General features: G+C 34.2%; 2 protein-coding genes across 2 annotated transcripts; one reads left to right on the top strand and one right to left on the bottom strand.

Moving 5' to 3' along the window:
- Positions 1-161: 161 nt before the first annotated feature.
- On the top strand, positions 162-5,356 carry LOC134232547 (DNA-directed RNA polymerase II subunit RPB3-like). The gene is made up of 8 exons (XM_062714529.1): positions 162-309; positions 1,143-1,192; positions 1,335-1,456; positions 1,768-1,896; positions 3,806-3,854; positions 4,132-4,300; positions 4,743-4,780; positions 4,979-5,356. Exons 1-8 carry the CDS (start codon positions 224-226, stop codon positions 5,155-5,157), a joined length of 822 nt encoding a protein of 273 aa, XP_062570513.1. The 5' UTR covers positions 162-223; the 3' UTR covers positions 5,158-5,356.
- On the bottom strand, positions 1,966-3,640 carry LOC134232546 (serine/threonine-protein kinase Nek6-like). Its single transcript, XM_062714528.1, has 3 exons — positions 3,442-3,640; positions 3,144-3,315; positions 1,966-2,913 (listed from the first exon to the last, which is right to left on the bottom strand). The coding sequence occupies exons 1-3, from the start codon at positions 3,568-3,570 to the stop codon at positions 2,306-2,308; spliced, it is 909 nt and encodes a 302-aa protein (XP_062570512.1). The 5' UTR covers positions 3,571-3,640; the 3' UTR covers positions 1,966-2,305.
- Positions 5,357-12,619: the final 7,263 nt, after the last annotated feature.

Below are 12,619 nucleotides of genomic sequence, written 5' to 3'. Positions count from 1 at the left end.
ATAAAAGTCTTGAATGCAAAGATTAAGAAATTGATTAACGTTTTTCATTTAGTGTAAACCAAACTTTTGAAAAGCAACAAACTTTTTATTTATTATTTTGTGTATCTCAATCCTGTATACCCCTTCGAAATTTTGGACTCAACCTGTAAATAGATGGCACTTGCACCGGAAGTTGCATGAACACAGTGTAATAGAAAGCTGAGTCGGAGTTGTTTAAGAAACAATGCCGTATGCTAACCAACCAACCGTTCAAATCACACAACTATCAGAGGAGAACATAAAATATATTCTTGAGGATACAGATCTGAGGTATAAAACTGGATTTAGAAGTTGAGAATAATTTGTTAACCTTTCAGAGACTGAGAACTATGCATTACTATGCTACGGTGATAGGGCCATTTGCTAAAAGCTCAACAGCGCTTTCAGAAAAACAAGCCCTCACGCTAACACGCAACAATCTGTTACGCTAACACATGTACAAACAACACGCTGTCGCGCTAACGCACAACACGCTGTTGCCCTAAAACACAGTCACGCAAACAGCAGTTCATTCAACACGCTGTCATGCTTATTTTGACAGCACACAACTCACGACAGTGTGTTAGCATGACAGCATGTTGCTTGAAAGCGTGTAAGCACGACAGCATGTTGTGTGAACTTGTGACAGCATGTTTTGTGTTAGCATGATAGGGCATTGTACGAACTCGTGTTAGTGCAACAGTGCATTGTGCAGTCTCATGTTAGCTAGCGCAACAGCTTGCTGTGCAAACTTATGTTAGTGTGACAGTCTGTTGTGTGTAAGTGTGACAGCGTGTTTTTATGAAGGTGCTGTTGAGCTTTAGCAAATGGCCCTATCCTGACACTGTAAAGAACCCCAGTGAATTACCATCTTTCATTTTCAGCTTTTATGATATAGTTAAGTAAGCAGAGAATACTGTATACTAAAATTCATATCAAATGTCATATCAACCCTCAAGTGGTTCCATATCGCACAAGGGCCAAAGGCCTGAGAGTTGACATTGGGCATTATGTGGCCAATTTGGTCATTATAACAAGGTGACTTCCTTGAAGATTTATGAATATTAACTGATTAACTAGACTCTACTTGCATATTATTTGAATATATCTGGTGCTTGTTTCAGTGTCGCAAATGCTATTAGAAGAGTTTGCATTGCTGAAGTACCGACCATTGGTAAGTTTCTCTAATTATAACTTTGATGAGAATGTTGTAATTGCATGAATGCTAATCATGCCAATAGTATGAACACCTGTTATATATGATGATGTATCAAATGTTCAGTTTTATTTGGTGGTGAATTTATGATGTTTTTCAGCCATTGACTGGGTTCAGATTGAGTCCAATTCGACTGTCCTGTTTGATGAGTTTATTGCTCACAGAATCGGCTTAATTCCACTGACCAGCGATGAAGTGGTGGACCGCATGCAGTACTCAAGGGTTTGTTTAATGAATCACATTTAATAATATGCAGTACTTAAGGGTTTGTTTAACATGTTTAAAGATTGACATTTGTGTGCCTCTTGTTTTGATGATTACTAAAAAGATGTTAGTTTATAACAAAAGGAGTTTTTAAAACACATGTATATGGTTGTATTAAAGAAATTTGGTTAGTCTAGAAAGAATCAAGTTAAATATTGATAATTGATATGATATTAATGTTGCGTTGAAATTTTTGTTTGTGTAATAATTTATTACAATATAGAATCATTTATACAATAAGGCAATAAATAAAGCCTGTCTAATTTCAGGACTGTACGTGTGAAGAGTTTTGTCCTGAATGTTCTGTAGAGTTTACATTGGATGTGAAATGTACAGAGGACCAGACCAAACATGTGACCAGTGCGGACCTGATGTCATCCAATCCTAAAGTTGTACCTGTATGTATTCACAACTTATCACTTCTAGGATTGATAAATGTCAATTTAGACAAAGTACGTACATATCTTTATTGCATATTTATTTTACAACAGTTACAGCATAGTGAAATACATTAAATTTACTAAAAATATTCAGGATGATGTTTTTCAATGTCATGTACTAGGTGCGTATAGTTAAAACATAGTTATATTTTTTAATACATTTAAGATGATGCCAGTAAACATAACAAATTAAACCGATATTTAAATAAATCAATGTTAGATTACCATTGAAATTCAAAACAGTTAAAAGTTTTATAAAAATCCACAAAGTAAAAGAAATATATTAAAGCTTAAAACTAGGTACTAAAAGGGGCAACAGAAGAAAGCCTATTAAAATCAACTATAACAATAACAAAAATGTAAGCCTTTAGATATGCTGACCAACAACCTGATTGATATCCTGTAGGCTATACCGATCAGCAGGGTTAGTGAGAAGACAATGATTCACTAAATTTGTCAGTGATTCACTGGCAGTTGTAGGAATTTGTGGTACATTTCCCTGCATAATGTCCATGTAAGCTGAGAATGGGTTCTCCCCGGTTCTGTCATAGAAAGCTGGTTCTAAAGCAAGCATTTCATACACCAGACAGCCTACGTTCCAGGAATAAGCTTTCTCATCAGGATCCTGACGACTTAGGACCTCGGGGGCCTCATATATGGGGGCATTCATTTGGCCCTCCATGACTGTGACAGTTTCAGTGTTGTTAGCAGGGAGCATGTCTAATGAAATTTGACCATTTTTGAAGTATTTAATTTGAAGAGATGATATTCTGTTGATGGGAGATATATGACTATGACTAAAATAATGTATTAAACAGTTTAGTGTTTTCCATATGGTGGTGTGGTCCAAGGTGCTTCCAGATTCCTTGGCTTGGTTTATTTTCTCTGCTAAGGATTGGAAGGGCAGTTGGATACAGCACATGAAGTCACCTTCTTTAAATAAATCTATCACGCCAGGGAAATGGAGCACAGTATCTGAAAGCATGAAATTATGCATATAGTAAATGTGTCAAACAAAAGTGATTCATAACATATTTTAAAAGGATACCATCATGTCCTCTTGAAAAAAAATATTTCAATGATACTGTTAACATGAGCATTGCAGTTTTGACAGCCCTATTACTAGCAGGGCATAATGGTTCAATTTACCCGGTATATTAGTAGATAATAAATGATTATTTGATTTTAATTCTTTGAATCCTTACCTTTTGGTAAGACTCTGAAGATGACTTCCTCATTATTGAGACAACAGGTTGCTGGGTAACACTGCTGGACATGGTCCATAGGGCTGATACGTTCTACATCAATGATGAAGTCCTTTTTACTCAGGGTGCGAATCTTACTCTTTATAGAGTAAGGTAGTGGCAGTTTATAAACCTATAAACAGAGAACACAAGCATATGTTGTGGGTGACATACCGTTGATAATTTAAGTGCCATATCTGTGTTTCTTGACATTTAGCTTAATCTAAATATGGTCATTATTAGACAACAATAGACATACCTGGTTTATCCGATTTAGTGTTAGAGCCCGTATGATGACTTTTCTGCACTGACTTTGTAAGGTTGGCAGCTCCTCGGACCCTTCTTGCTCATAAACAGTTTTGGAAATAGGATCATATAATCTTAACATGATTGTCTTAACTTGTTTAACCCATGGCTGTCACAACCAATAAATAGCCTAGAAATTTGAAAACATTTCTAATCAGTAAACAATGCAGGAAATGAATGAATAACTTTGTTCTAAACAAAAATTCAGTCGTAGATTTAAGGTCAATGTCTATCTTAACTTTATTATATATCATTGAAATTTTGAAATATGACACAAATGGATTATTTTTAATGTTTGAATAACATTTGTTGAGTAGGTAACATCCAGAAATAAAGAAGAAACAAGTGAATATGAAGACACTGATGGTATTTTTTTTTACTTCTATTGGCTGTTTGTTTTGTCTTCATAAGTACTTATTTGGTGATAAATTCATATTCTATCTTATTCCTTATACACATATACAATAATATTCTTTAAAATGTAATATAAGCAAAAGCAGATGAGTTTAGAAAATGCCTAGTTTAAGACATTTGATAAAGAGGACAAATATTTAGGACATATTTTCATCATATTTTTTTTTCTGTAGAAATTGTCTTTCTTGGAACATGCATGATAAAACTGTGATTCTTGTATTTTTGCCAGATATTCTGATTGTAAAACTCAGAAAAGGTCAAGAACTGAAAGTGCGAGCTTTTGCAAGAAAGGGGTTTGCCAAAGAGCATGCCAAGTGGAACCCCACATGTGGTGTGGCTTTTGAGTATGACCCGGACAATGCCTTACGACACACCCTTTATCCCAAACCTGAAGAATGGTGAGCTATTTCCTAATTTTAAGTAACTTGATTTACTGCGGTCATTTCGTTTTGATTTAGTTAAAAGTGCCTCATTGTGACTGAAATTCTTGCAGTATTAGCTGGCCCACTCCCCCCAAATCTAAACAATCAGTCAATTTGTAATCAGCAATTAGTGATTCATCTAAAAAGGTTCTAAATTCATTGTCCATGAAATAAAATGTATATGATTCTAAGTTAAGGGTATGGGGGATATGTTGAAGATGCTTTTAACTGCATATTCTTTACCAATGAAAATCCAGCAAAGAAACTGTTCTAAAATTAAGGCCCCAGTTACAGTTTGTTTTCATATGCACTTCTTTGAATTCTGTTGTACCATGAAGTTTTTTGGGGGAAAACATGGACAGAGTATCTTCTAATGTTAAAATTTTCTGTGTTCAACAATTTATTTCTTTGATTACAGGCCTAAAAGTGAATATTCAGAGCTAGATGAGGACACACGTAAGTATTTTTCAACGGCGGCAATTTCAGAAGCCACAGGGAGATAAAATTTACCTTGAGTTGGTATTCTGTATTTTTTAATTAATTTCTTTTCTAGTTAATTGATATAAGGATAGATTTAGTGTAATTCACAATGGGGTATATTGAAAAAAAAAACATATGTCATCCTTGTTTTATCTTTTTACATTTTCTTTACAGATGAAGCCCCATTTGATGGTCTTGGACAGCCAAACAAATACTACATCAATGTGGAATCATGTGGATCATTGAAGCCAGAAAATATCATGTTCTCAGCATTAGCTGTTCTCAAAAAGAAACTCAGTGACTTACAAACTCAACTCAGTCATGAAATCCAACAGGATGTGTTAGCCATTTGATTTTGTTTTATTACTGTATGTGTTCATGTGATGAAAACATTTCTTCATTTAACACTGTCATTTCATATTTTCATATTACACAAGTCTCATTTTCATAAAACCGTTTTCTTGTGACATGGAGTTATTCTAGACACAATCAACATCCATATTTCCAATGTAAATTTTATTCAAAGTTGAAATAAATACATATTGAACATAATCTATTTTTCAGAGATTATTTTGAAAATTATATTTCATTTGTTCATTTATTGAAATTATTGAATTCACATATTTTTAATCATTGCCTTGTTACTGGAACTTTGCCGGATGTGTTTACTTTTACAGTTGATGGCTTACTTTGATATTTAACCCTTTGTTATATACAGAGGTACTGAATTGAATTAGTCTTTCAGAAAACCATAATAGTGGCTATACATATGGTGTAGGGGCAGTAAAATGATTTACCAGCAATCAACAGAAGATCAGATGGGAGACAGAATACAGGGCTGAATTAAAATACCTCACTGATGAGGAGTAAGGGTTGTATTTTCTTTCAATCTTCCTTTTTGAAGGAATCAAAGAAGGAAGATAAAACATTTTGGAAGGTAAACTAGGCAAGAATTGGTCAATTTTTGAAGAGTGGGAATGGAGTGTAGGGTGGATACCGTTAACTTCTTAATAGAAATATGCTTCGAAATGACTTACTGTTGTTTAAATAACAGTTAAGCCACATATTCACAGCACATACTGGTAAGAGCTTCTGTTTATTGTCATAGAGTAAAAGATAAACCGTTGATTGTAAAAGGCAGTGTTTATAGCTAAACACAGGAAAGGGAAAGCGGGGTCAGATTAAGCCTCTTTCCTTACAAGTACAGTAAAACATGTTTAAAGTCAACATGCTTGCAAGGAACTGTTTACAGCGAATTGATTTTTATTCTCCAAGATTTTAACTATATATCTTAAATCAATGTTACAAAAAAACAATATTTATCACAAAGAAAATTTATCTGTACCTGGTAGTGTATTATAAGCATATTTTATTGTATATGACTTTAAATTTCAAACTATTTAACCAGTTCTCCAAGTTTTCATAGGCGGGAGAGGGTCAAAGGTATTTTTATAAATTTATTATATAATTGCAGTAACTCTGAAAATGGGGAGGACGGGTCCCACTAGACTTTCACAAGTTTTAGGTTTCCAAAATTCAGTTGCATTTTAACCCCACTTAATGTATTATAGAATTGCAGTTCAGTATAAAACATTTATCTTCTATGTTATTTAATTAATCAGAGTAGGTATAAAAATACGATAACATACTTACCTTAGGTGTGTTTTCTCAACTGTGACGTCAAGGACTATGATGTCACGATTCTTTAACTTCATTATGACGTCATAAATAGTTGCAATTTTTTTTTACAATGAACACCTAGTAGTTTACGTTGCGTTTGCTAGCCAAGGTTTTGTATGTTTCAACTGTTTGTGGTAAGCTTAGCTAGCGAAGATGGGAATGTTTTAATAAGAAATTAGGGATGGAAACAGCTGGTTTGTTGGAGAGACAGATTTTCATACTACCGGGTAGTCATCACAGGCACTTGTTTCTGAAGTAAAGAATGGGTGGACTTAACGCCGCATTTTGGATCTTTTTGAGATTCCTATATCAAGCTCTTGTTGAGATAAATCCAAGATATTTTATAAGCATTGTGAAGATCTATGTATGCATGATTGTATTAGGCATAAAACTTTTACATAAGCAATACCTGGGAGTCACAAATCAAATTTGAATTAACTACACATAAGTATTGCCATCCGGAATTTTACATTTACCCGGTGTGGTTTTTAGGTCACCTAATCAATATTTATAGGAGGCGGGGCTATCGATTAGTGTCACATGGATGACGGCATTCCACAGCTTATTCTCTGTCTTTCTCTGTCTCTCTTTTCACTTTATATTTTTTATTAAAAAATGAAAATGAATGAAATATCACTAACTTTAAAATTGGAATGACTAGTTTGATTATTATGTTTATAATTTGTTCATCTATTAGAGAAAAAAAATGATATAGTTGACCCGCAAAAGTCAGTCGGCATTGCTGCATGTAACTGCATTCTATCCTGAACAAATACACATTCATGTCATTGTGTTTTATATATTGACAGGGATTCTGATCGAACAACTTTTGTTGTGAATGTAATTCGGACATTATTAATTTATATTTTATAACATTAAGTTTGCAAGGTAAAGTATTTCCGCATAAACTAAATACTGAAGTCATTAAAATACCTAAAGTGAATTTTACAAATCCAAAAGTATAGAAAGAGTGGTGAAATGCATTTCTTTATTATTATTACTATCATAAATTTTAATAAATTGTTTTAAACACTGCAAGTCACATAATGCATGCCGTCGAATAATACATGTAATTTAAAATAAAATCATTCGTTAACCCATGATTCATTGGATTAGGTCATATGTGTAATTTTTATTGGTTTTTTTGTTTTTACTGTAAACTTGTAAAGGATTGAAGAGTGATTGGGATATTGATATGAAAATTGCAGTAAAAAAATTGAATGGCATGACAGTTGTCTTTATATTTATATTGTCTATATATTTATATATATAATACAATAATTGCATTTTATAAATCTAATCCTGAATGTTGCAATTTTAAGTTCTAGAATGATAATTTTGCTATTTGTGTACTTTTTGGGAGTGGGTGGGGGTATGTTTCCTGATTTTACCACATCTGTCTGAGGAATACTTGATATACCTGAGTTTTTATTTACCGGTATTTTGATAGTCAAAACAGATATATAAATGTAGGATCGAAATAGAAATAGGTAACTAGAAATTTTATTACTTTTAGCATTTGATTTTCTTATCCCCTGCCTTGAAGTTTTTATGACCCTTCGAAGAAGGGAGGACATATTGCTTTGCTGCTGTCTGTCTGTTTGTCTATCTGTCGGTCCACCATCAGTTACCGTTCATTTTCTTTGCAGAGGTTGCACATATTGAAAGATTTAGTACAGATTTATCTTACTAAGAAAATCTAGATCACGTTTTGTTCCGGGTACAACCAAGCCATCTAGGACAGAGTAATGCCCCTTGGACTTAGAAAAATTTCAATGATTTGTAGTTTCCGATCATTTTCTTCGCAGAGATTGCACATATCGAAATGAAATGGTATACAGATTTATCATAAGAATATCTAGGCCAAGTATTGTTTTGGATACAATCGGATTGTTTTGGACAGATTTATGCCCCTTCGACTTTGAAAAAGTCCAATTATTTTTAGGAGGAGGCATACGTGTTTTACAAACATCTCTTGTTCTTTTTTAGGAGTACATTGTAGTAACAAAATTGTTGATTCATTTGTTGGTGACGAAGTTGGGGCTGTCTGTATTTATTTTAGCTTAGAGTATGTTATGAATAGTTGCAAACATACCGCATCCACTTCAGAACTTCTATGCTCCTATTTTTAACATTTAAGGGCTTTCAAGTTATAATTCAGTTGTGGAAGGCTGGGGGATGGGGTATTAAATCATTTACTAGTAGAATCACAGTCCAGTATGTTACTTGGCATCAAACTAGGTACAATAGACTCTTTATATCTCTGCATCCCTATAAACCAGAGAACAGAGGCTACGTGAGCACAACTCCCCACCAATCTAGCCCCTGACCTGCACTGGCAATACCATAATTTCACGGGGTCTTCTGCATCCGAAGCATCATATTGTATCCAAAGATAATGGCACTTCGACGACACGTGTCGGGATTGAATTTTTGCTTGTAAAATACCAGGTACATCTTTCCCAACAAATATGTCATACGCACCGTCCTCATCTAAATGCTCAGCTGAGTATGAGGAGGCCTGTTTCAGCTGGTAGATACCGAAGGTAAGGGATCTCAAGTATTCCTCGGACAGATGTGGGAAATCTGGAGCTGCGTCTCGAGCATCAACCTTTGTCATTTTGATACCTGTTGCTCGTCTACCAGTGTCCTTAATGAAGCGCTCTTTCAGTGGATTTACTGTTATTTTGGATTTCGTAAGCATAGTTTTTGCAATCTGGTGGTCATTAACTGAATCACTGGCCAAAGGCGGACGGAAGGCATTGATCAAAGCGGCCACAATACGAACATAGTCCCCAATATACGGGATTTGACTATTGGTCACTACATTTGCTAAAAACTGCCATCTTTTTAGTCTGCCATTCGCGGATTCTACTGCCCATCTGATTTTTGTAACTAAACGCGATAAATTGGCTTCCTTTACAGAGTGTTGTTTTTGCCCCCTACCCAAAAAATATGGTGACTCTGATTGTAACCCAGCTGATTTAATGACATCCAATGAATCTCTGAATCCACGGTCTAAAACCAAAATATCATTTTCCCTAGCCCATTCCAAAATTCCCCCCTCTCCCTCGAGCAAATGTTTATTTAGAATAGCAGCGTCGTTATTTTTTCCATCAGCTAAATAAGGACCCAGTATTTCAATTATATAGCCATCCGAAGCAACAATCATCATGGGCTTCACCAGTGGGCGACCTTTATAAACACTATATGATTTTCTTTGAAATGTATACTTGGAGCTTTTTTGAATATAAATGTACGTTCCATCAATAAGAAGAATGGCTGTATTGTGGTCACCAGATGCCAAGAGTTCCCGCGCGAAGACCGTGGTGTGATTTCGAAGAACATTTTGTCTTGAAATATGGTCAAAGCCTAAGTGTTTTGGGACGAAATGTCTCAGTAAAACATTCCTGGCTCTCTTGACTATTCTACATACGCAGCATTTATCTGTAATATTAAATAATGTTTTCAGCAGGTTACTTGATAAGCCTGTTCGGAGTTTTGTTAGCAATATTCCAAGAGCAGTTCTCTTTGAAATTTTTCTGGTTTTAAAACTACCGACTTGCAAACAAAGATCATCAAACTGATCAGGAGTTAAACCTGTTAAAGACACATAATCATCTTTATTCAGAAAATCTCTGTTTTCAAAATCAATCCGAGAATTGTTGTTTTTCATGAGTATTTCTCTACAGCGACTCAGTTGTTGCAATAGCTCATTTGAGGTCAAGGACGTTGTTCCTCGCTTGAAACGAAATGAATATTTCTGTAAATCGCAGTTTTTCAGATAGTTTTTGTCGGCAAAATGAACATGGCAAGCTCTGGCATTATCATACAAAATAACATTGTGTTTAAGAAACACATCTGTCCGTGCTACTTGTGGTATTCTTCTTAGAGATTTTCTTTTCATTCCACATACTGCACAATATTTGCAACATTTTGTGCCTAAATAAAATGTGGTCACCTTCATTTCATTTTGGGCAACCTCGCCCAATTTACCCCTAGAATATCTTTTATGACATTTATCGCAAATACAGTCATTCTCGCTGACTGTCTTATCTAACAACACAGAAATGTTTTCTCTTAATGCTGCATATTTTACCTCTTTGAGAAATCGACGATACTTTGGAGAAACCCTTTTATTACAAACAATACAACTGTAGAATTTCGGCATTATTTCTTCTGATAATTTACTGGGAATAAACAGTTATCTCAAATCGCCCCAACTTACCTTATCAGACGGAAAAAAAAAACCCTTTATAACCCCTCTAAAATTGATTTTATCCAAATCAATCTGACCTTACCTAAAAGCTCAAAAATATTCAAATATGTGTAAAGTATCACCTTATAATACTGACAGAAACGTCAATATGAAATCAAAATATATGTCTAATTGTTTTTGTGAACACAACAAACAATATAAATGAGTGATTGAAACGGATTAGAAATGCACAATTCTGCTAATGTCAGACCAACAAAACACGCTCTCGATTCTGAATAGGTTTGAGGTCACGTGTTAGAATAATTGTATTCATCGCGGCTATATTTAGCAGGTCAATCGGAGTCATTAAATCTAGGTTAACACAGTCATGGCAATGGAAGCGGCAAGACTGTTTTGAATGTGTTTTTGCAAAATTAAGTGTGAGCACACGTTTGTCGGCTCTTCTCCTTTTAATATGACATTATTTTATTCAATATACAACTACAGTTTTCCTAAGAACAGCCGACAAACATGTGCTGACCATGTATTAAGACGTTGAAAAAACCGTGACCCTGATTATCTATTCATATTCATGAAATTCTGTCAACCCATACATTACGTTTTGATTTATATTTCCTTGAATAGAATTTTTTTATTCAAATATTTGGCATTTATACACAGTTAAGATGTCGATGAATTATATAATGTAAAGAAAAATTCATTTTTTGAAACTTCAATTTACGACTTTTTTTCACGGCAGTTAAGTCCACCCATTCTTTTTGAAATATAGTGTAAATACTTACAGAAACAAGTGTCTGCGCTAGTAATCGATATATTTTATTTTATACTTTTATAAATAATTTCAACAATAATATAGTACAGAAACGAATTACTGGGTTGGTTTTCTTTTTTTAAAGCAGAAAAAATACAAATAATAATTAAAATGACACAACTCTTCAAAGATATGTAGTCCCCTAAGTTTTACATATATGTAATCGTAACATATTTCTGAACACTAACTAAAGTTTAAGTGTTTTTGTTTTAAATTACGTAGGCGTCGAAAGCAAATTGAAAGGGGGGGGGCTAATTGAAAGTGGGTTGGGTGCGTTTAAACCAAAAAAAAAATAGGTAAACCCTAATTTTAAATGTATATATTATGCCTATCTTTGCAATAAGCCCCCCCTCCCGGTTCCGACGCCTATGAATTAAAAACAACTACATGTACATGTGTTTTTTACGATGTGACATGCAAAGCCTTTCAAATGACTTCAAATCTTGACGACTTATTCAGCGAAATGCTAACAAAATCAATATCGTGGCGATACTTTTTGAAAAGCTAGCGGCACACTGCACTGTTTTAACCAAAAGACAAAGCCCAATGCAAAGATATCAAGATATTCCTATTTCCTCATTTTTACATGCAACGATTAGAAATCGGAATTGGAGATTAGTCGGTACATCACAGAAAATTGTACATGTGTCTTGGATTCCGAAAACAATTGCATATGGCGTCATCACAATGCCTCTTTTCTTTATCAGGGAATAATAATAAAAAAAAACTTAAAGGACATACGCAATGTAGTTTGAACTATTTTGTCTTTTCCCATAGAGTTGAAGGGTTTCAATAATAGAAGGAAGTTTGTGCTGTATTAATATGTCTATAGCAGCCATTCTACGATAAATTATGGCACGCCAAATTCACAAAAATGAGCTAAACATAGTTTCACAGTTGATAAACTAAGTTTATCGACTGTAAACTATAGTTTACAAACCATGAACTATAGTTAAGAATTCATTAACTATAGTTTTTATCTGTAAAAGTATATTTAGCGGTCGTTAACTATAGTTTACGAATGCTAATCTAAGTTTATCTATGGCACGCCAAATTCACAAAAATGAGATAATCATAGTTTCACAATCGATAAACTAGGTTTATC

The sequence above is a fragment of the Saccostrea cucullata genome, unplaced genomic scaffold, assembly GCF_032062105.1.
Source record: "Saccostrea cucullata isolate Sc308-1 unplaced genomic scaffold, CSIRO_AGI_Scuc_v1 ctg60, whole genome shotgun sequence".
In the NCBI taxonomy this organism is placed as follows: Eukaryota; Metazoa; Mollusca; class Bivalvia; order Ostreida; family Ostreidae; genus Saccostrea; species Saccostrea cuccullata.
This window is presented reverse-complemented; position numbering and strand designations above follow the sequence as displayed.

Bases quoted from the DNA above. Each gene is read 5' to 3' on its own strand.
- LOC134232547 (XM_062714529.1), top strand. From the start codon at position 224: ATGCCGTATGCTAACCAACCAACCGTTCAAATCACACAACTATCAGAG. The intron at 1,193-1,334 runs GTAAGTTTCTCT...GATGTTTTTCAG, and splicing joins TGCTGAAGTACCGACCATTG to CCATTGACTGGGTTCAGATT. The intron at 1,897-3,805 runs GTATGTATTCAC...TTTGTTGAGTAG, and splicing joins CCAATCCTAAAGTTGTACCT to GTAACATCCAGAAATAAAGA.
- LOC134232546 (XM_062714528.1), bottom strand. From the start codon at position 3,570: ATGTTAAGATTATATGATCCTATTTCCAAAACTGTTTATGAGCAAGAA. The intron at 3,316-3,441 runs GTATGTCTATTG...CTCTGTTTATAG, and splicing joins CACTAAATCGGATAAACCAG to GTTTATAAACTGCCACTACC. The intron at 2,914-3,143 runs GTAAGGATTCAA...TCATGCTTTCAG, and splicing joins CTTCAGAGTCTTACCAAAAG to ATACTGTGCTCCATTTCCCT.